Source organism: Drosophila willistoni, chromosome 3R (assembly GCF_018902025.1).
Source record: "Drosophila willistoni isolate 14030-0811.24 chromosome 3R, UCI_dwil_1.1, whole genome shotgun sequence".
Classification (NCBI taxonomy): domain Eukaryota; kingdom Metazoa; phylum Arthropoda; class Insecta; order Diptera; family Drosophilidae; genus Drosophila; species Drosophila willistoni.
Genome location: NC_061086.1, coordinates 3,608,667 through 3,632,271, shown reverse-complemented (window position 1 = coordinate 3,632,271; position 23,605 = coordinate 3,608,667). Strand labels below are relative to the sequence as shown.

At 39.1% G+C, this 23,605-nt stretch overlaps 6 protein-coding genes across 6 annotated transcripts; 4 read left to right on the top strand and 2 right to left on the bottom strand.

The window, feature by feature from the left end:
• The first annotated feature begins 180 nt into the window (after nt 1-180).
• Nucleotides 181-1,835, top strand: LOC6650401 (zinc finger and SCAN domain-containing protein 12). Its single transcript, XM_002072748.4, has 3 exons — nt 181-1,143; nt 1,209-1,343; nt 1,408-1,835. The coding sequence occupies exons 1-3, from the start codon at nt 320-322 to the stop codon at nt 1,688-1,690; spliced, it is 1,242 nt and encodes a 413-aa protein (XP_002072784.1). The 5' UTR covers nt 181-319; the 3' UTR covers nt 1,691-1,835.
• Nucleotides 1,836-1,992: 157 nt separating this feature from the next.
• On the top strand, nt 1,993-3,954 carry LOC6650400 (zinc finger protein 572). The gene is made up of 3 exons (XM_002072747.4): nt 1,993-2,316; nt 2,394-3,267; nt 3,333-3,954. The coding sequence occupies exons 1-3, from the start codon at nt 2,116-2,118 to the stop codon at nt 3,797-3,799; spliced, it is 1,542 nt and encodes a 513-aa protein (XP_002072783.1). The 5' UTR covers nt 1,993-2,115; the 3' UTR covers nt 3,800-3,954.
• Nucleotides 3,955-4,345: 391 nt separating this feature from the next.
• LOC6650399 (nuclear factor related to kappa-B-binding protein) lies at nt 4,346-10,018 on the bottom strand. Its single transcript, XM_023180680.2, has 4 exons — nt 8,617-10,018; nt 6,059-8,516; nt 5,282-5,988; nt 4,346-5,217 (listed from the first exon to the last, which is right to left on the bottom strand). Exons 1-4 carry the CDS (start codon nt 9,814-9,816, stop codon nt 4,654-4,656), a joined length of 4,929 nt encoding a protein of 1,642 aa, XP_023036448.1. The 5' UTR covers nt 9,817-10,018; the 3' UTR covers nt 4,346-4,653.
• A 335-nt stretch (nt 10,019-10,353) lies between these two features.
• On the top strand, nt 10,354-18,854 carry LOC6650398 (F-box/WD repeat-containing protein 11). Its single transcript, XM_002072745.4, has 8 exons — nt 10,354-11,092; nt 12,650-12,872; nt 15,701-15,972; nt 16,041-16,220; nt 16,287-16,741; nt 16,813-17,002; nt 17,086-17,221; nt 17,312-18,854. The coding sequence occupies exons 1-8, from the start codon at nt 11,030-11,032 to the stop codon at nt 17,329-17,331; spliced, it is 1,539 nt and encodes a 512-aa protein (XP_002072781.1). The 5' UTR covers nt 10,354-11,029; the 3' UTR covers nt 17,332-18,854.
• A 1,853-nt stretch (nt 18,855-20,707) lies between these two features.
• LOC6650396 lies at nt 20,708-21,775 on the top strand. The gene has a single exon (XM_002072743.4). It carries the CDS (start codon nt 20,886-20,888, stop codon nt 21,726-21,728), a length of 843 nt encoding a protein of 280 aa, XP_002072779.1. The 5' UTR covers nt 20,708-20,885; the 3' UTR covers nt 21,729-21,775.
• Nucleotides 21,720-23,306, bottom strand: LOC6650395 (protein Peter pan). The gene is made up of 4 exons (XM_002072742.4): nt 22,891-23,306; nt 22,472-22,836; nt 21,973-22,409; nt 21,720-21,906 (listed from the first exon to the last, which is right to left on the bottom strand). The coding sequence occupies exons 1-4, from the start codon at nt 23,221-23,223 to the stop codon at nt 21,773-21,775; spliced, it is 1,269 nt and encodes a 422-aa protein (XP_002072778.1). The 5' UTR covers nt 23,224-23,306; the 3' UTR covers nt 21,720-21,772.
• Nucleotides 23,307-23,605: the final 299 nt, after the last annotated feature.

Below are 23,605 nucleotides of genomic sequence, written 5' to 3'. Positions count from 1 at the left end.
TCGGTTGATGACCAACAAAAAAAAAGGAAGAAACATTAATTGCACGTAAAATTTTTGGCTGTTTTAATCAACAAAACAGGGAAAATCCCTAATATACCTTATAGAGATGTTTAGTGTGACCATTTCTTTTCTTCTTTTTGTTGGCCATTCGGCGTGGTTGCCAGCCCTGCAATGAAAGAAAATGGCGATCTGAATTGTTGTTGTCGATTTGTCAGACGCTTTTACACAACACTTTAAGACCAATACTCAAATTTTAACACTGAAATACTGTTGCGGTCTTTTGAACCACAGGCAAACCAGCAAGGATAGAATTGAGAAAATGCGTGGCGAACTTGGACCGAATTCGTGTCGGGTGTGTTTGGAGCCCAGTGTGCGATTGCAGCCCCTTGACGAGTCCAGGGAGGAAGGTGAAGAGACTCCAAATGAAATGCTAATCCAACTACTTGGAGTCTCTTACAGTAAGTTAAATGGTCACGAACCCATTCCCGATGGTATATGCAAGGCTTGCAAGGTGGAACTGAATATGGCCTATCAATTTCGAGAAAAGGCGTTGCGCAAGCAGGCCGAGATTGAATCATATTGTCGTGACATGGGACTTTTGTTGGAGGACAATGATGCAGAAGGTGAAACAGAAGTCGACGGCGAGGCGGATACAGATGATGTGATAGTCAAGGAGGAAGACGTCACACAAAATGAAGAAGACATGTTCATAATGGATGATCAAGAAGACCAAAAAAATGCTGCATATCTGGATGTGGATGCAAATACTAATGCAGAGATTGGCGAGCAACAGGAAGTATTGTTGGACGATATTGAATACTTGGACGAAAACTATTCAATTGAGATGAATCCTGATCAGCAGGAAATTGTGCTGGAGACCACAAGTGGTGATGGCGTCAAAGCAACATCAGCCGAGGGCTTCGAGGATAGTTCCACCCAGGATATGGCATTTAAAGCAGCGGCCCAAACTAATTTGAAGGTTCGGCGTAGCAAAGCCCGCCGTGGCTTTAACTCACTGCGCACCTCTGATGGAGCCGAGAAGGGTGGCTATGTTTGCGATGTCTGTGGCAATTTCTATGAGAAACGTAGCAGAATGTTGGAGCATCGACGGCGGCATGATGCTGTATTTCAATACCAGTGCGAGTAAGTGAAATGGCGCTTCTGAAAATGAAATCTTAGGTCTCATCTTTGATATTACCACCTTACAGACTCTGCGAGGCCAAGTTCCAGGTGCGGGAACAGCTTCGCAAGCATATGTATTCGCACACGGGCAGCAAACCCTTTAAATGCAGCTACTGCAGTCGCCAGTTCTACTATGAGAGTGTGCTCAAGTCCCATGAGAAGTGAGTATGCATTCACATCCATTGCTAATCGTGATTTTCAACTATGTCTACCTTGTCTTTGTAGTGTCCATCGTGGCGTTAAACCATATGTGTGCAAAGTGTGCGACAAAGCATTCGCCTACGCCCATTCCCTGTCTAAACATGAACTTATCCATACGGATATTAAACTATATCGTTGCGATTATTGTCACAAGGATTTCCGCCTGCTACACCATATGCGCCAGCATGAGGAGACAAAATGCCACCAGAATGCTGTTATGTTGGCAGAAAATCTAAAATACAACTCCGAAGAGCAGGTGGAGCTTCTTGGTGAGGATGAACTAAGGGAAATTAAATATGCAAACTGATTGGTTTCGGAGCGGAAAATTCTTTGCAATAAAAAAGATTTTAGTTATTTTATATTTCCTTTCACCATCCTATATAAATATCCAAAATTATGCGATACATATACATAAATCGAATTACCATTAATAAAAAACAGACTAAATGTTATTCGAGTTTAGATTTATTTCGCTAACAATAGGCTGTGGTATACAACAAATAATATTTCAGAAGAATAAATTAATATCAAAATTGTATTTTTGTTGGTTTTGTTTATACTTTCACTGGTTTCAAATGTTCCATCTCTAGCTTTTGCATTTATCGATAACAATTTGATAAAGCGCTCTGTCTGACATTAAAACAAAAGAAAGCGAACAAATCCTTGGGAGTCCGTCTTTGAATTCGTCTCGTAGAAGCAGGAAATTGGGAAAAGGAGTTGCAATTGCAGACGATGGATTTCGACACGGATATGAACGACTTAGATGAAGATTCGGTAGAGCCGTGCCGGACCTGCGGCGTTTTTTTTACAAAGAGCCAGGATCTGGAACGGGCCATAGTAAAACCCATATTCCATTCAACTTTGATGGATAAGACGGGTAATGATGTAGATATGCCGGATATATTGCAACAGTTGCAAGCCTGGGATATGGAGGTGACACTTAATCTTAATCTTAATTATTAATAATCAGTAAACAATGCAAAGGAATTTTGTTACGGATTCTTCTACAGGTAGTCAAAGACGATGGCCGTCCACAATACATGTGCGTGGTCTGCATAGCAGAATTTCGAAAGGTGTTAAAATTTAAACGCAGTTGCCTGGAGGCCCAGCAACAATATGATGAATTGGAACTGAAACCATTCGAAATGAATATTAAGAAAGAAATTGATGTGCCACCCGAACAAGAGGAGAAATTTGTTGCATTTGTCTATCTGAGTGATGATGAAAGCTGTGAAGAAGATGGCAGTACGAGAGTTCGTGCTGCTTTTGATATACCGCATGTGCCTATCAAGGAGGAGCACATGGCCAGAGTGCCAGCACTAGCAGTAGAAATGCCTAATCCTAAAGTTCAGGCGAGCAATGTGAATATAACGAAATTTGAAGCTTCGGTGAAATTAGATGAGGCAATCGATATCGTAGCAATTGACGATGAAAGCAATGGTGATAACGAAAATGATGATGATGAGGAGGAAGAGGAGGATATAATAAAGTTCACCTACGACTACGATAATGGCAATGATGCCAATCTAAGCTTGCCTATACCACTCTCCGAGTCTAAGGTTTATTGTAAGTTATGCACATATGAATCCTCGAATCAGGATCAACATATGGACCATATGCGACGTGTTCATATGCTTAAAGACTGTGAATGCTATATCTGTGGCAAGAAATTTATAAATGCTCCCGAGTCCCGATTGAAATTTCACATGAAATGGCATAAATTGCAAAGACATATGAAATGCCCAATATGTGGCTTCTTTTGTAATTCAAAGGATACACTGAAAGAGCACAATTTGGCCGTCCATACGAAAACCAAATGCAAGTTTTGTGGCAAAAAAATGAAGCATAAATTGCTTCAAAGTCACCTTAATGAGCATCTAGAGGGTAATAATTACATTAATATTTTTGATTTTATTTCTATACTTATATGCCATTTGATTTATTTTTAGAACGCGAATCCGAACTGGCCAAAAAGATAAATGAAGATCCACCAACTGCACTTAGCTCCTCCTGCGTCATTCAGTGTGCATTCTGTGAAGATACATTTGGCAATGCTCAAGAGTTACAAAATCATGTGCTGGCCACCCACAAATCACTCAAAACAGAGCCTTCACCATCACCACTACACTCTTTCACAATTCCCATGGAAACGGATGGAAGATCTGAGCTTGAACCGACGCTAGACGAATCGCAAACAAGTCAAGAATCCATCATTGAATCCCAGTTGAATTTAGGTCATTACAATGATAGCCGACAATACAATAGCAACTTGGAAACCACTTCAACAACAGAAATGTCTCCGTCCTCATCATCCACAGACAAAGCCTCCTACAATTGTCCTATCTGTGGCAAATCGTTCAATTTGAAAATTAAATTGAATCGTCATTTCAAAAATCACACCAAGGAACCATTTTGATTTAATTAAAATTATATGTGTGTTTACTTAATGGCAATGCCAAAAGCCAACCAACTCTGAATCCTATTTAAAAAAATGTATTCCTAAACTATATAAATCGGCTTGTTAAACAACAGCAGATTAACTTTTTTTTTCAAATTTCCATTTAAAAATTATATATTTAAATTGTTCTGTTACTTGGAATGTTTCGGTGATAATTTAATTTAAAATACTTGCATACATTTATATGAATGATTTCCGTTCAGTTGAAATTAAATTTACATATACAAATAGTTGCCATCGAAAAAAAAGACAAGAATTTTCCACATTTTGTTGTAAACAAAAAAAATATTAAATTGGATTGTGGATCTCGCAAAATTGTTATCATATACATTGTGAATTTATTTCCAATCTGTTAGCTTCATTTGAACAATGTTTGAGAATCGCATCAAGTTATTTGTGAATTTAAATATAATTTCTAGATATTACAAAATGGATCATTAGATCTAATGTCACCCTCCCTCATTCCAGACAGAAGAGAGTCAATAAAAATATTTTGATAATGTATTCATTTTGATTCACTTGAGTTTTATTAGAGGTTCGCTATGATTTAAAATATTTTCTTTTGTGTTTTCATGTACATATATGTATATATAACTGGTAAATCCTGGGGTTATCCTAAATTACAAAGCAATAATAATTGCAATTCAACTTTTTGCCTACACTAATTACAATACACGAAAAAAAAAATATCGAAAAATATAGTTCATAATCATAATTCTCAACTAAAGATGCAGAGTAGAAAGTAAAAAAAACAACGGGCTTAAATAAACACAAGCAGCATCTGTGGCCACCACTTCTCCACGGACTTCTTTCTAATTAGCATTCCCACTGGTTGTTGTTGTTGTTGTCGTCTTGAGAACCGCAGCTGGCAACAGCTTTGTAGTCATGGTTTTGCCGGCTATGGCAACTGTTGCGCCGCCTCCTTCACCAGGCGCTTTTGCGCCACTTGCAGTGCTTGTCATGGGTATCACTTTCATGCCGGATAGTGGCTTTAAGTTGACACCCTGCAATCCATGTGAGAAATACAATTGACCACCGTTACCCTGGACGGCAAATACCAGATTGTTTCCACCTGTGGCAGTTGCAGTGTTTGTGCTGTTATTGGTGCCGCCGGCTGGCACTGATGATCCGGTGCTGGTTAATTTATTGGCCAGCAGAACATTTTTACCCAAACGTAGTGTTTGAGCTCCACCGGGACCAATTAGCAGGGTCTTTGGCGTTGTGACAGTAGGCGATGGCAGGCTATTGGTAGAGGCGGCTGAATTGGTGGCACTGGCAGGATTACTGTTGCTATTGGGGGTGGCAGGTGCCAGGCGTAGCAATTGATTGCCCATTATGACCGTCTGCATGGCACCACTTGCTGCTCGAGCGGGCAACTGTAGAAGGGTAACCCAGAGTTGATTTAAATTGAATTAAACAATGGAAAATTCCAATACTCACCGCCCCCTGCAGTTTCACCGTCTGTCCGCCGATCACAATACTCTGAGTTGTTTTGGCTGGCGTTGCCGTTGTCACCACCTGATTGTTAACAGGTGTGCCGGCTCCCAAATGCTTTAGTGTCTTGGCTTGCAGCAATAGAGGTTTGCCGGGCAATACAGTCGTTTTACCAATAATCTTTGGTACCACACCGCCTCCGCCTCCGACTCCTGCTCCTGTTGTGGTTACTATACGTGGTTTGGCCACCTGGTTGTGATTCTGATTGGGCGTCAATGTAATGACATTGCCCGTTGTAGAGGTGGCGGCCAGTTGGATGATATTGCTACCGCTTGTTATTAATTTGCCAGTTGTGGCAGTGGCATTGCTCTTTTGTATAAGACTATCCAAAGTGATGATATTACCACCACCACCACCACCACCAGTAGGTGCTGCACCAGCTGTAGTCACTTGATTTGTACCATTTCCCGTGGCTGCTGTACGTATTATACGTGTAGCATTTGTGTTAGTCTGCGAAGAGGAGGTTGTGGCGCTGGCTGTTGCCGGCTGCTTGAAATTCTGCAAAACAATCCTTTGCTGCTGGGATGATAAATTCGCTGTGGGTTGCTTGTGGGTGCCTCCGCTGCTGCTACTGTTGGTAGTGAGTATTTTAGGCACGGTTTTGGGCAATGCCTGAAAGACAATGCTTTTGTTCGATGAAATTGCAGTGTTTCCTGAGAAGAAGTAGAAGAAGACGATGAGTTGTTAGAAGAATTAAGCTTTAAGCCACCACAATAGACTTACCCACTATTATTCGCTGTTGTTGTGGAGATTGGCCCGCTGAATTGCTTGTATTTGAAGTGCTTGCGTTGGCTTTTTGTTTAAGTTGCTGCTGCTGCAGTGAAGCAAATGCTTGTGGCGACATTCTGACTATGGTACCTGAACCACTGCCAGATGCCACGCCCACACTAGTGCCTGTAATTGTCTTATTGGCCATAATTGAAACGGCTCCAATTTTCTGTTGCAAAGAACGAATCGTCCCCGGGGATTGTTGTTGTTGCTGTTGCGGTAAAACACGATGACCTAGTATTTGAACAGAAGTTGGCTTTGTCTGTGCAGCAGCAGCAGCTGCTCCGCCTGTTCCAGTTCCAGCTGCTGCAGTGGGCAAGAGGCGTATAAAATTTTTGGGCAACTGCGTTCCCTGGCGTGCCGATATCGTCACAGTCTTTGTTTGTTGTTGTTGTTGCTGTTGTTGGTGCGCCTGTTCCAGGGGTATGATAAAATTGCCTATGGCTGAAGATTTCTTAATTGTTAACTTTTTGGCAGCACTAGCCACTTGTTGACTACTAGTTAGAGGGGAATTAGCAGAGTTGGCATTTGTGGCCACATGCACAGTCTGAAGACCCGTGGGTGTTGATACCAGAATGGGTGTGGTATGACGAGTGGGACTAATTTTGGTAATGGCAAAATTAGATGCCAATTTACCAGGGGCAGACGTAGGTGTTCCGACTCCCGCTCCTCCTGTTGCTGGCTTAAGCAGTGATTTCTGCGTGGGATTGATATGACTTTGGGAGGCGGCAGTTGGTGGTGGTATATGATATTTCAAAGGCGGCACTGGTGGACTTGTTTTAACAGGCAACGGTTTCTTAATGGTCATCAATGGCGATGCTTGGCTAACTGCTGCCGGCACTAATGCTGGTAATGCTGCTTCCAATGCTTCGCCATCCTCGTCCTTTTTGTTTGGCGTCGTTTTTACCACCATTAGTTGATGGTGGTGGTGCTGCTGCTGCAGTAGCTTCCGTTGCTGCTGTTTTTGTTTCACCAACGTTTGATTATGTCGATGCATTTTCTCGAATTCCGCCTCACCGCGATTGCGATGCAAATAGATCCAAATCTTACGTCTAGCATCGTATCTCACACAAGGATCTAGACCACCATGCAAACGATCTAGAGCTCCACTCACTATCGTTTGAAGAACATTTTCAGCTGCCTGTTTATTAATGTACTGCGAGCACTTGAGCAATTCTGAGATTTCAGAACGCGTTCCCTCGCCATTCGGTAGACGGGCTGTGGCATCACGAACCAAAGTTAATATGGTCACATACGGCGGACGATCATCGACCATTACAGCATGTCCGCGCGCCTTATTCAGGGGCAGACTTTGGGTATAAATGCCCTTGACAGGACCGACAACGCTTTCATAACCATTCAGACGATACGTAAACGGACGATGAGGATGCTCAAAACGTAGACGCTCTTGTCGTTGGAATTCCAACATCTCGGCCTGATTGGCAGTACGTACGGTCCAACTGGTGGGACAACGGGGCGGCGGAGTGGGTAATGAATCTGCACTCAACGCGGACTGGCTTCCGATAGCTGACTGTCGAATTTTTGCATTTAACTTTTCATCATCTTTACGACGCTGCAGCCAGAATTGACACAGGGAAATGAGTCGGGCATCAAGATCACGACCAGCTCCAATCCACTGGTAGATACCCAGCTGACTTTTATAATCTATATATGGAACATATTCCACTGGCAAAGTTGGAAAATCTCCAGCTAGAAAATTAACAGCCGATTGCAGAAGCATCGACCATTCCGGCATATGACGCATCCATTCCAAAGTGGCAGAATTCGAGTGACTATTGCTGCTGTTATCCCGCCAATTGGTCACCAAGCCTTGAAGTTCTCCATATGTCAAACGGTGTTGAGGTGTCGAAACGAATAAATCCCTTAACAAGGAGAAATAGCAAACGGGACGGGGTAAACTCAAAGGTCGGGATGGTGCTGTTGCTGGTGCGGATGCAGATGCAGGAGCAGCGCTCGCGCCAGAAGCATGGGAAGTGTCAGGTACTGCAGTTGGATTCGCTTGCCCAACTGTTGGGCTGCCTGTTATATGACCAATTTGGCCAGACACAGTTCCACTTAGTGGCTCTAGTTTTGGAAGTTTAGGCGAATGACCATCAACGACGACGTGCTCCTCGACGGCTTGACGCCCATATAACGTTTGTGGCTCATCTTTCAGTAGTTCCTCGTCGCCAGTGGAGGAAGCAGTTCCAGGTATACCAATGGGAACTAATGCCGGAGGCTCTGTGTGTGTCTTTGATGAATTGGGATTTACATTTTGTTTAGCATTCGGCGTAGCATTCAGTCGGGCCATCAATGCCTTGGGCTTTCGCCCGGGCTTAAAGTTACCCACAAATTGGGCACGAGTGCATATATCACGAAGACGTATATCTGTTGTGTCAAAATCAGCTAGATCCTAAAAAGACAGTTGACAATGAAATTGATAAGTTAGATTCGAAATGGGAATTGTATAGACTAGTATTGAATATTAAATATTTGAATTTTCATCAACCTACCGGTTGCTCCAATTTTCGTCGCTTGTAGTCTCTTAAATATTTCCTAAAATTACGATCATTCAACTGGGGTATTCTATCAGCTTGCATGCGTCGAAGGATAAGCTCATCATCTGCACCGGAATGACGTTTGAAAAACGTATTGTAAATGCATTTCTTGTCGGCTGCGTTCGAGGCTTTGGTATTATTGGCCACATCTTGCGGTTCTATCAGTTTTGCGTCGTCCATTGTACGCCTTAACTCGAGTGAATCTCCATCCTCTTCGTCGGCACTCAAATCAGTGGATTGAATCTTTAATTCTTGCAGGATACTTCTTAATTCCTGGGTATAACGCTTCTTGGAACGTTGCAGACAATACTTATTCTCCACAGGCAATGTAGGTGGAGTCTTACGTTTTCGTGATCGCACCAACGGAAGCTTTAAGGCCGCAGACCAACCATTAACATCAGTGGAAGGCGGAGCTGATGAATATGCATGCTGTAGTAATTCTTCCCGAGATAGGAATAGATCTTTGGCCAATTGGCTAAGTCGCTCGGCCTGTTGGAAATGGTGTTCGCGACGTTTGGAGTTTTCAATGCTGCGACGTAATTGCCGGACATCAGGTCTCAGATTGCCCTCTTCCAGTTGGCGTTGGAGCTGAATGAGCGGCGATTTGCCAAAGCGCTGGAGACCGCCATTGAAAAGCTGGACCAGAGTACGCTGCTGTTCGGCACTGGCCTGAGCGGCTGGCATTAGTGGCGGATTAAATTGCGGCAGGAAGGACTGGAGACGGGCCTGCATGTGCAACGGCAACATTTGCCAAGTCTCAAGTGAAAAGAATTCATGGAAAATGGTAGAGTTCTCGCAGAGGCCTCGTGGTACCCGGAATATATCTCGTTCAGTTAATTGTGCCAGCTCCAATTCGTCCGATTGGCACGTTGTATTATCATCATCATCATCATCGTCCTCATCTTCGTCATCATCGGAGTCTTCTGAACCCGTAACTGAATCCTCATCACTTAAGTCCTCATCATCAATTTCCACATCCGGCTCTTGCCGATCTTCCACAGAATTACTGCCTGGCGACGAATGAGATGTGCTGCTGCTCGCTTTGCTGCTGCTTGAACTGTCGCTCAATTGTTCAATTTCTTCATCTGCCTGCCCCTCCTCTTCCAATGAATCCAGACTGGGTCTGTTTATGTTTATGTTCATGTTGTTGCTCATTTTCTAATCCTTTCCATGCAACTGAACAAATTTTTTCCTGTTACGTGTTCGTGTTGCCTCTTGCGTTTTTTTTTCTCTACACTAAGTTATAATTTTTTTGTCTCTTTCGCCGCCGTCCCGTCGTTGCTCTGGCCTCACGTTATATCAAACATATTAGCTTTAGGTTGTCTTCTTTTTTTATATAGCATGTTTTCTCTACGATAGGCAACTGTTATCGTCAAAACTATCGATAGTGGGCACGCACAGCACGTCGATATGAACATCTATCGATGCAATGCCGATAAAAATTGCATGACGATAATTTGGACTTATCCGGTGCTCGTGAACGCCTTTTCAACGATAATAGATCTCGCTTTGCAAGATAATGTTCTTCTTTCGTAAACATTGGAATGTAAATTCTACTTCAAATAGAGAAATTACATAATACATTAATATTTGTTTGCTGATCTAGCTTTTTTGCTGGCCAACACTGTCTGAGCTAGTGTGGCAATCACACGATAATATCGATAGTTGTTCCCTTTGTGTCACCACTAAGTAAAAACCTAAATCGTGCCATCAAAATCACTCTATACATAACAAAGACTTCCCAGAATGGGACTCAGTCGTATTTCTAATTGAGTTTAATTGAAACCTACTATTTGCCTTCCGAATTTCTTACAGTATTCGGAAAAATAAATTATGTGTCATCGATATCTGAGTTCATGTGCAATATCGATACTTGTTGGATATAAATAGGAATTCGTGTTGTCTCGTCCGTACGCCAAATAATTACTGAGAAAATTTTAATACAATTAACACATACAAAATCCAAATTAAATGTCTAAACATGCAAACGCATAAAAATACACGGGAATGACTTGGCAAAGTTAAAATATGCAGCAACAACAACAACAGCCATTTACCTTGAGCATTAGTGGGTTTTCGTGATTTTCAGATGCAACCAGCTTGGTCACACTTCCCACAAAGCGAGACGAGTAATTTTTCATCTCTTTGATCCGCAATTTCATTCTTTCGATCTGCGTTTGCTTTTTAATCTACGATTTCGTTAAAGTTTTTCTGTCATAAATAAAAAAGATACAACAATAACAAAACTAGGAAGAGAATAGTACCAGTATAATAATAAGTGTTAACCGTGAGTGTTGTGTGCATGCGTTTACGTGTGTGTGTGTGAAGAAAAGTAGTAAAAAAGAGTGAAAAAAACACCAAACAACAAATGATGAAAATGGAGACTGACAAAATTATGGACGAGACTAACTCGAACTCCAATGCACAAGCAGTAAGTCGACAAATGCAATAAGAAGCGAAAAAAAAAAAAAATAACATTCGTAAATAAACTGATATGTATTTATAATACATACGGCTGCCCAAGGTGTTGCCTCAAAATACATAAAGACACTTATATATATAAACATATATGTACGTATATACATATATATGTATATAAGTGTGAGTGTGTGCTTGTATCTTTGTGTGTGTTTTATTTTCGTATATATTTGTTTTTATTGTTGTACATTAACCTTAAACTTTTCAATTTTCAGATTCGCTTAATTAATCTTTTTTCTTATTTTGCTATTTTTTTATTTGTATGTGTGTGTGTGTGTGTGTACAACCTCTAAGTGTGATTCGATCCATACAATTTTTCGACCATAATCCAATTTCATTTCAGTTTATTGGCCTTGTTAACATTACTTTTTCCACAAATTGTTTATATACAAAAAAAAAAAAAAAAAAAATTATTCACTTTTATTATGATGTCTATCAAGCAGAGCGGCTTGTTTTTTAAATTATTGTTTGTTTAATTAATTATTGCAAAATGGTTGAATATGAGATACCTGTAGGAAGGCCCAGCATAAATAATGCTGACCTTCCATTCGTTTAAAAGTATAAACTATTTATTGAGACGGAATCTGATATCGCGTTTGCTTCTAATTTAACCTACTTAAACAATTTTATCAAGTTTGTAAGCAGCAAACAAGGTTAATAACACCAACACTAACAAATTTGCAATTAAATTAAACTTAAAAAGTTTTAGTTACTTATTTGCTCTCTCACAGACAGAAGCAATTGTGTTTTTGTTGCTGACATTGCGTTTAGCTTAATTACTAAAAACACAAACGCAAAAAACAATACGCTGCCATACACACTTAATTGTCTTGATTTGTTTAAACAATTTATATATTTGAGATTTTAACACACAGTTCGTCGTGAGTGTGAAGCAAATAAAAGAATTATGTTAATGAACTGAATGGACTGTGTGGCCTATGTGAATAATACTATTAATATATTTCTCTTAATATTGAGAAATGTAATCCATATGGAATTAATATTAAGTTTATTTACTAGGTATTTCGTATATTAAAAGGTCTTTGAACATTTTCTAATGTAATGTAACGTTGTGTGGCAATTAAAAAACAAACAAAAAATGTACTCTCTGGACAATAAGAAATTGCTTCATTTTAAGCGCAAAATGTAGAGCAACAGCCAAAAATTGCTTAATACGACGTTGACCATCTAACTAGGTAGTTGGTTTCCCCCCCCTCCATCAACTTTTTCATTTACGTATTTTTTGTTTGTTTGTTTATGATCACCCCTTGACATATCCTACTACCAAAAAAAAAAAAGAAAAAAGAGAAAGAGAAAGAAAAGGTAGTTACTTTCCATATTACTAGCACTCTATTTTAATTTGTGTGTGTGTGCGTGTGTGTGTTTGTGTATGTGTATTTCATTATTATTTTATATACTTCTTTTCTGTCTCTCTTAATGGTCTTTCTTCTGTCTGTTTGTCTGTCTGTATGTCTCTTTCACTCAATGATCTCTTTTCTTTTTCTTGCAGTTCACAACGACAATGCTATACGATCCGGTGCGCAAGAAAGATTCATCGCCCACATATCAGACAGAGCGGGAACTCTGTTTTCAATATTTCACACAGTGGAGCGAAACCGGACAGGTGGATTTTGTTGAACAGCTGCTATCTCGCATGTGTCACTATCAGCATGGACAGATCAATGCCTATCTGAAGCCGATGTTGCAGCGCGACTTTATCACATTGCTGCCAAGTGAGTAGACAAATTTACCTCCCACTGGAAAAGATTTTTGAAACAATTAAAATTAGTTATAAAACAACTGCAAAGGTTCTTTAAGAGATTTCAAAACTAAATCAAATAAATTGAAAACATTTGCAAAGGCTCCTAACAAAATCTGCAAAAGTTTTTTAAAGTTAAATGTATAAAAACGACCAACACTTTTAATTTATTTATTAATGACTTCAAGAGTTTTGGGTAACTAAAAACATCATGTATGCACAATATTTGAAAAGAAAACTGCATCTGACAACTTCGTACTACTATCGTAGTACGGACATTTTGACCCATGTTCTTACCTGTATCTTACCTGTTCCTGTTTCAATTTTCAACCTGTGTTTGGGTCTGTCGAAAGCGGCGGTTTGTGGGGGAAGTGTAGAGTAAAAGCAAAGGTCATTGCTTCCATTAAAAGCGCCTTGCCGGAACCAAAAACAAAACACACAAAATAAAAAAACTCGGAAAAAACAACAAAAATTGAAGCAAAACACCTGCAAAAACAACCAAAACTCCTCGCAGCCAACCAACCGACTTTAACAAAAATCGATTGTGTTATTGTTGCTTCGTTTGGGTCAACAATTTTTCATAGTTAGAAAACTGCAGTCATGAGTGAAGAGGGGGGAGGAAAGAAAAAAACATAGCAGAGTGAGTCATCAAACGAAATAATGACTTGGATTTAGCTAGATTTTTATGCCTCCTATTATCTATGCCTGCTTCTAATTGTAAGTCTCTAGAGAGAAGAGGAAGAAAGCGAGGAAGGATGAAAACATGAAACAGTCTGGAGGAGTCGTCCTCCCTGTCAGCAAAAAAGAGTTGAATAATAAGTACTGCCTTCTGCCTCTGCCTTTTGCCTCTGCCTGCTGCCTCTGCCGGCTGTCTCTGTTATTTACATTGTAATGCCGACCCACACATAGAAATAAAAAAAAAAAAAACTCAACCGTTAGGCGACGATAACTTGAGCCAAATCTCGCCTAGTCTATTGAATCCAGAGGTGTAGCCACCAGCCACCAGCCATCCATTCATCCCCCTCTTTCAAGAACGCAAGTAACTTGACTTTATTGTGATAGGATTCCAAGATACACCTAGTATTAACCGAACCGATATCTTGGGTTCAGGACCTCAATAAGTTTAAGGGGTCATAATAATAGATCCATATAGAAACTTACTTTGGGGGCAAATTACAGACTGATTAGCTTTTCTGTTAAACTATATGGGATAGACAGAAGAAAATGTATTTGAAATTGTGTGTTGACCTTGGCGAATTTACAGTGTAAATTTAGTAAATAACTCTTTTTTTTCACTCACTCATGAGCAACCCAACACTAGGGCCAAGGAAGCTCTTTGAGAGCTTATCTATACTTCTCCGCTAATTTGAGATAGATAATCGCATCTATTTTAGTATTATCGAATCGAAACATTGATTTGTTTTTAAGGATACCATTAGATGTACCTTTTATGCTCCGACTATGCCGACTGATGGCTGCCATTTGCGAGTTATGCACATTTTTAATTGTGTTTGGCAAGTATGTGAGGAGGGGAGCACTTTAGTTCAGCTTCAGTCAGTCAGTTAGTCAGCCAACTGGGGCTGTCAATGCACCAGCCACCCAGCTACACCACTAACTCTCCTACTCATGGTGTGTGCGTGCATGTGTATGTCTGTGTGTGTGTGGCACATGTAAATATTGTGTGTACTATGTTTCCCTCTATTAGTTACGCTCTTTTGCTCTATGTGCTCTATGCTTCACCTCCAATTTCCACTCCCTTGTCTTTTTGGAGCTAAGTGCATTTTAATGCCGTTAGATGGGTGCATCTGCCAAATGGAGACGATGGAGGAGGAATATAGGAGTGTGTATGTCTGCGTGTGTGTGGGAGTACATGAGGCCAAGAACTGGCATATATCAGAAAAGTTGCACCTATAAATAAATTGATTACTCATTGCGCCAGTTGCCTAAAAAGATGTTCATTTAGCAAAGATTAAGCCAACAACAATGATGGTGATGATACCTACAACAGCAGAAAAGTGAAAGCTGTGGCATGAGTCAACAAGGTTGCCAAAAAAAAAAAAAATTATAACGATTAAGATATGTACTCAATTTTATCGAACGATTTAAAAAAAATGTCAATAAATGAAAGAAAACTAAACGAAACTTAGTAGTCACTCATTGCGAGGAAGTTGTATGAATCAAGCAAGTCAACAAATGCATTAGGAAAATTCCTTCTGAAGTTTCTTTGAATTAATTATTTTTTAACATTTTTCAATATTACAAAGACTTCTTCACACTTCTTCAGACAATGGGGAATTTAATTCACTTGCTTTCATAGTTTAACAAAATTCATGAATTAATTATTACTCCGTCAAGTCGAAGGACTTAAAAATTGAATACATAATTAACATTTTTAATAGGCCCCAAATGCTCAGCTAAAAAATGAAATTTGTGGTATATAGTTTTTCTTGGTTTAATCATATCCACAACTTTCTCTTAGGAGTTTTCAATGATGCATTGTCAATATTTAAAGTTTTAGAAAATCTGTACAATTTACAGTTATATTGCATTAATTTTACTGTGGAAAGAACGACTAAAGCTAAGTTAAATAAATTTATCATCTTAATACAATAACCAACTCCGTGAAATCTGAAACTATATAGTCCAAAAACTATATTGGGTCGAAAACGTCTAAATCTCTAAATCTAAATATAAAAACATTTTGTGAGAATACTGATCAGAAATTTCATAAACTCTCTTCTCTAATTGAGAATAATTTGAATTAATGTTTATGTTTTGCTTTTTTTTGTTGCCCTTTACCAGTTAAAGGTCTGGATCATATTGCCGAAAATATTTTATCATATTTGGACGCCGAATCATTAAAATCCGCCGAATTGGTATGCAAAGAATGGCTACGAGTCATCTCTGAGGGCATGCTGTGGAAGAAGCTGATCGAGCGTAAGGTGCGCACAGATTCGCTATGGCGAGGCTTGGCCGAACGTCGAAATTGGATGCAATATTTGTTTAAACCACGGCCAGGACAAACGCAACGACCGCATTCATTCCATCGCGAGTTGTTTCCCAAGATTATGAATGTGAGTAGAACTTTTAATAAATGTAGTCTCTTTTGACTTTTAAACTCTTTTATTAATTTTGTCTACAGGACATTGATAGCATAGAAAATAATTGGCGAACTGGAAGACATATGTTGCGCCGAATCAATTGCCGCTCTGAGAACTCGAAGGGTGTATATTGCCTGCAATATGATGATGGCAAAATTGTGTCTGGCTTGAGAGATAATACCATAAAAATCTGGGATCGCACGGGTTTGCAGTGTGTAAAGGTAAGAGCAATAAAGTAATTTGGAAAAGAGCGGTTCATTAATTTCTTTGTTTCTCCGTCTTTTTAGACTCTAACTGGACATACGGGTTCCGTGTTGTGCTTGCAGTACGACGATAAGGTCATCATCAGCGGCTCTAGCGATTCGACAGTTCGTGTTTGGGATGTCAATACGGGTGAAATGGTTAACACTTTGATCCATCATTGTGAGGCGGTGCTACATTTGCGTTTCAATAATGGCATGATGGTTACATGCTCCAAGGATCGTTCAATTGCAGTCTGGGATATGACATCGCCCAGCGAAATAACGCTTCGCCGTGTCCTTGTTGGTCATCGGGCTGCTGTCAACGTAGTGGATTTCGATGAGAAATATATTGTGTCTGCCAGTGGGGATCGCACCATTAAAGTCTGGTCCACTTCGAGCTGTGAGTTTGTGCGCACTTTAAATGGCCATAAACGTGGCATTGCGTGTCTTCAATATAGAGATCGTTTGGTTGTCAGCGGCAGCTCCGATAATTCCATAAGGTTATAACCAAGAACGCAGAAACGAGAAAAGACCATTGTTACCCATAAAATCTGTTTTGTGATTATTATAGACTGTGGGATATCGAGTGCGGCGCCTGCCTGCGAGTTCTAGAGGGCCACGAAGAGCTGGTGCGTTGCATACGTTTCGATACGAAACGCATTGTAAGTGGTGCCTATGATGGCAAAATAAAAGTCTGGGATTTGGTGGCTGCTTTAGATCCTCGAGCGGCTTCGAATACATTATGCTTAAATACACTGGTGGTAAGTCGGGAATAGACATTTTGTTTAAAAATCCATTTTTTTCGTATATTTAATGTTTTCTTTTTTTAATTCCCTCGTTTTAGGAACACACCGGCCGCGTATTTCGATTGCAATTCGATGAATTTCAGATTGTTAGCAGCTCTCATGATGATACTATTTTAATTTGGGACTTTCTAAACTTTACCCCCAATGAGAATAAGACCGGACGCACTCCATCACGTAAGATCATCAGAGAGAATGTCAAAAGACTTTCACCTAATGAATTATGCATAATCTCAAATTTTTATGATTTTCATTCTTATCTATTAGCGGCTCTGATGGAACATTAACATTTTGTGCAAAGGCAGCTTAGAGAGTTACATCTAGTTTCCTCAACCAGCGAAGAAGATGAAGATGGCGACGAGGATGAAGATGAAGAGGCGGCGGATGAGGAGGAGGAGGGCGAGCAACAGGAACAGGATGACGACGTCGATGGAAGCGATCCAGAATTAGCTAATGTGGATTATGAAGATGATGTTGATCTTGAAAATCTTGATGATTATAATGAATGAGCGAATATCATTATCATTAGCCAGCAAAAGGAAAAGAAAAATAAAACAAAAGCAAACAGATTTGAGACTCGTCTATACTAAAAAAAGAGGAAAAAAAGGAAACTATTATGAACCCAAGGATAACAGCGATCTCTAAGCGTCTACACATACACACACACCCACACATTTAATGAATTAATGAAGTTATTAAAATCAATAAAAGAAAAAACCACACAATCAATAATATTAAATGATTAGTTCTGCAACAAACTGGCTGTAAGGTTTGATATATACATACATGTAATCCATATGAAACCTAAAAACAGAAATCTGTATTAGCGTGTAACTATTTAGTCTTAGGCAAGGGTCAGTTCTTCAGTCTATCAAAATCCGATCGTTTGTGTGGTGTGTTTAGTTTTTAAGTGTTTAAATTAGCTCAAATACAAAATCAACAAAACGAAAAAAGGGAAAACAAAAATTGAAATATGAGTAACAAGAATCTACAATTGGCAAACAGAATATATTAGTCTATACTAAATCTAAATATTTAAATATATAGTTAGAGTTGCTTCATTTAGATTTATACAATAATTATTGGAAACCATCACAAAAATTTCAATCCCATAAAATGAAACATTTTGTAATTTAATTTACATTGCCTGTTGCCTCAACCAAACTGAAAATTTAAAACCAACATAAAAAAAAAAGAAAACTAAATTCAAATTTTGTTATTTGTAAAGTAAAAAATTTAATTGCGATAATAAATTTAATGTAAGTTATATTTAAAATCAAATTAAAATGTATTTTTTGTGTAAATTAAAAAAGACGTGAAAATTGTCCCATTCATATATAAATCAACATCGATCTGTAGTTAAGGAAACTATCCGGTAAATTCATAAAACAATTTAGAAAATTAGATACTCCACGTATATGTAATACCAATTATTCTATTGATCCTCTACGAATCTATGGACATATTGTATGTAGAAATTAGCCAATTTCCCAAATCGTGTTTAAAAATTTGAAACAAATATATATATTTATAGAGAGATCGTTCGTGGATTGTGATCTTAATTTTGATCATAGTCACCAGCTTCTGCTTCCGCGTTAAATGTATTAATGTATGTATATAAAAGTTTTTATTAAAGAACAAAAAAAAAAATGCGAATGCAAAAACCACATTACCCCTTAATATATAAGTAAAGAAAACTGTTTAGTGGAAAAGCAGCTTGTTGAAAGCCAAATGGCATACGAATGGGCTTTTAGCTTAGGTGACATATATATATTGAATTAGTTTTAAAATAAATTGTATAAAAAAACTACATTATACTGTTACATTAACTGCAAGTAGACCAAATAATCTATACGTAAATTAGGGACCCCACATGGTTACATTTCGGGCAACCAGATTTTCTCTTTTGTTTTCCTTTCAGACATGGTTCTCCTTTTTCACGGGTTCCATTAACACTGGATCCACTGACACTGGATCCTGTGGCATTGGAACCTGCACCGACTGTACTGGTTCCGCCTTTGCCTTCCGGTCCTGTGGGGAGAAAGAAAAATTTGAAAAATTAGAATGGGAAACTTAGATGGAAACTTCGACTATGCCGAAGTTTTTATACCCTTGCAGTAATTTTGAAATTACGTTCACTGCAACGGACGGACAGACGGACATTATCTCCTTCTCATGTGATCAAGAATATATACTTTATGGGGTCGGAAATTTACGTACCTCCGCAATTCGATTAATTGCTTCTCTGGTGAGGGCAATCTGGTCCCTCAGAAACGCAACGGTACCGTCCGCAATTCCACGGAGCACTTCCAGGACATATGCCGTCTGGAAAAGCACCAAAAGTAAAACAGTTTACAATGTAAACTCTCGAAATACTTACATTACGGTTAGACTCCAGTGCCAGTTGCACAATCCGTTTGCTTTCCTCGGACATCTGGAAAAAAAGATAGGAGGTGTATAAATAAAAATAAAAATAAATACGAGAAGAATTTACAAAACAACTTACCTTCTCGTTTGTGCGCAAAAAATGAAAGACGTTACAATTTTCAGCTGTAACGGTTGCCGGGTCACGCCGCAAGTTGCATATTGAACTTTCCTACGAAATTGGAATATTGGAATTCATTTACATTTTGTTTCTTTGTATTTTTCATTTGTATATTTCATTTTATTTTTTCGGACAACAACAAGTACTCTTAAATGCTAACAGAAATACTAACTCTAATACCCCATCTAATACTAAATTATAATCGCTTTCATTTCTAATTTTTCCTAAATTAAAATATTCCCTTAAAGCGCTTAAAACTATTGCACAGAAATTTCTGAAGGAGCAACATTAAATTTTAGGCTTGCCATTTTCTTTATTGTTTACTTGTAATTTTTTTTTTATTTTATAGTCCATCTTTATCAATTTCAAAAAACCCGACTTTGATCTCCCTTCTATTTGATTTCGATTTAACTCCCATCTCAATTGAAAGTTCAATTTCAAAATTCCTCCCATCTCAATTGGGAATTTCAGAAGAAGAAAAGCATACGCTGTGGCGTTAACCTGTTATACACGGGGAGGCCAAAGAAATCTTCTGTTCAGAAGTAACTATATATTAAAAAAAAAAAAAAGAGAACAAAGCAGAATGAAAGTAATCAAAACAAAAACCGATCACCAATGAACTCTTCTTCTTGCTACTTGAAATTTTTGCAATTTTGCAAATTTCTTCTAATTTCGATGTGTAGGAAAGAAGAAAGTGTAAGAAAACAAATTCATTCAATTAAATTTTGATGTATTTATTTTTATTTACTTTTTCTTAATTTCTTACAGAAATCATGCTCCAAAAAGAGCTGGTTGAACAAAATTGATGCGCCGCGGACCGGAAATCTTTGCATGTGAAAATTCCTGTGTCCTCTTTCCAAACTGGGCCGGCAATGTGGGCATGGAAGCAGTTGCTCGAAATTCGTCCATATACGATTTTGGATGGAAAAGGCGTTAGGTATCTTTCAATTCTTGGCGGGAATTGCTATTTAATCAACCCCTTTCTTGGGCGGCCTGTCTTATACGCCTTGTCTTATCTTATATTAGCCAAGTAACAAACCAATGTAAACAGCTTTTTTTGGTATTGGACCAGCCGGTCAAATGGCATCTCTTGTCGTAGTCAGCTGTTTGCAAATATGGATGGCATCTCTAGTCTCTTAGTCAGCTGTTTATAGCGTCTCTAATTGTCGAAAGATTTTGTTTTGAAAATTAAGTAAAACTGACTACACAACCGCATTAACGACATATTTACACCTCGAATAAACATAAAAAAGTTCGCCCACATTCTTACCCACGTACACACATCCGCAAAATAACATGCAATGGTATGTGGGCTCTAAGTGGGAGGATCCTACCCGCGGTCTCACCAAGAAGGTTCTTGGTCTGGAATTTTCTGTAATGGAAAAACCTCTTTTGGTCAGCAAAGTTGAATTTAAAGTCAACAAATGCGAGAACTTGGGAAGACGTCCCAGTAAATATCTAAATGATTTAGCCTCGACGCATTGCCTGGAGATGGGAACTGCTGTAACGCCGGTGGATTACTATATAGAAATATTGCTACAACAATTTCTGCCAGGCGAGACATCAGCTTGCTGCATAAGCACCAAGTCTGGTGAAAAAATCAATCTTGAATTAAAACTGGAGAATATTGTGACAAACACGCAGGTGGAAAAGCTCAATGCGGCTGAAATACACAATCTAGCTCTGGCCTATAAGGAATGTGGTGTTCAAATGTTTAAGGCATATCCGAAATTTGCCTTTGATTACTTTTCACGTGCTGCCAAGTTACTGATCACGTATAAACCGTTCGATAAACTGACCTTGAAATCGAACGGCATCAATGGAAGCGCTGTGGAGGCTCTATTTCTACAGGTGCAAACCAATTTGGCTGCATGTATGCTGCAGGAGCAACGCTATGAGCATGTCATCTATCACACCGAATTCGTGGAATCTGCCGAAAATCCGAGCGAGAAAGGCATTTATAGGCGTGCACTTGCCTACTATCATTTAAAGGAGTTTGCAAAAGCCCAAAGTATGGTGGAACGTATGCCAAAGTGGGAGGAGAAGAAGGAATTCGTTAAACTCAGGGACAACATAGCATCTAGCTGGAAGGATAGTAAGGCCCACTACAAGGAAGTGGTGCAGCGAATGTTTAGCTAAAATTATATATGTAATATATGTATATTTTTTTTCTTATACAAAATCTATTTGGTTTTATTCATCTTATTGTTGTTCCGTTTCTGGTTCTGGTCCAATTTGGCTTTCTTATTTTTGTATTTCATGTTGCCGGGAAGTTTTGTCCGTTTCCTTGAAGATTTCTCATCGTGTTTAAAGAGTTCTGTGTGAGAAGAAAAAGTACGGAATTAGTAACTTAAAGTGTAAATTTGTTGTCGATTAATTTCACCTTCATCTGGTTCTTCTCCCACTTCCTCCTTGTAGTACTTTGCATCATCATCGCTCTCATACACATCCTCATCCTCATTCTTTGATGCATCTCTTTTCTGTTGTACCTTTTCAGCCTTCTTTAGCTTTAGATTGCGTGCCCTATTTTCAGCTTGCTCCTTCTTGCGTTGCTCTTTCATTTTCTTCTTCTTTTCAATTAATTTTCTCATCGTTTCCTTTTCATCCTCTGTTTTGACAACGTGATCATGATAAAGAACTTCACCCGTAAGCAATTCCTCTTCGATTTTAATCAATTGCATTGTTAAACGTGGTCCGATCTCATGCAACTTGATTGAACTTTTATTATCCTCCAGATTGCCTTTGCTTTTTAAAGTTTGGGCTAGAACTACGTGAGATTGCTCGTCATCCTCAACCTCTGATTCAGAGGCATAGCCATCTCTGCAAAAGAAAAACAAAATTAATAACTTATTTGGATCAATGTATATTAAGAGTACTCTCACCTGGTCACAAAGTCCACCACTTCATTGCATTTATTCAGATTCGGCACAGAACCTTTCAGAATCTTCTGAACGGAACGCTTTAAACCCACTGGCACCACTTGCACCGAATAGTGACGCATCTCGACCAATTTGGTTTCTGGGTTGTAGGAAAATAAAACGCATCGTTTTATGGTGCCAATGTTAACCTGGGCCAGATTAATAGCAGGGAACATATTCTGAAATGTATTGGCCATCAACTTGAGATGCTTGCCATCACCACTGAAGTTATTCATTATGACCAATGGAGCATGTTTAAAGTGATCTGGATCAATCATTTGCTTCTTACTGCTGGAGATTACATCCCGGGCGAGAGTAAATTGGTGCACCTGTCAAATATAGAAATTTTAATTTAAGTTCCTTCGTATTGCTATAGAACTTACCTTGAATGTGAGTGAGGGACCTCGTGGAAGTCGCACTACTTTAAAGGATAATTGTGTAGATGCCTTATTAAAGATGGCCATGTGGGAGACATGAAAGAAACTGCTCAGGCTAACAAAATCCTTGATGCGATTCATGCGCTTCTCCCGTAAATTGCTTGCCGTAAACGGTTCCATAATCCGCCGAAAATCTAAAGTTAGATCTGTGATATATGGACATGTAAGTCCTCGGTGTATGACAAATGAATGGGGTGCCTCGACAATTTCGCTTGGTTCGCTGGCTTTAAAAGCAGCTGTGCGAGTTTTGGGATGCACTTTCTTCTTGCCGCGTCCCATGTTGTACGTACTACGTAGAAGTCAAAATAAATTGTCTGAAAAACAATAACCCAAACAGCACTGCGCACGTGTTGCTAATTAGTGTGGCCGTTTTGGGACAGAAAATCACATTTCACACAGATCACAGTTTTGTAACAGTTCTTATACCCTTGCAAAAGCAGTATATTAGTTTTGGTTTGACCATATAAAGTAAATATATTCTTGATTGGCACCACTGCACGAGTTCATATAGCCATGTTGGTCCGTCTGTATAAACGCAACCTCATCCTAAATCGTTAGATTACATTTTGTTGCTAGTATATAGTGCACAGGTTGTATATCTCAGATTCAGCCGGATCGGACCACTATATCATACAAAAGGCGAAGTCACGAACAGTAACTT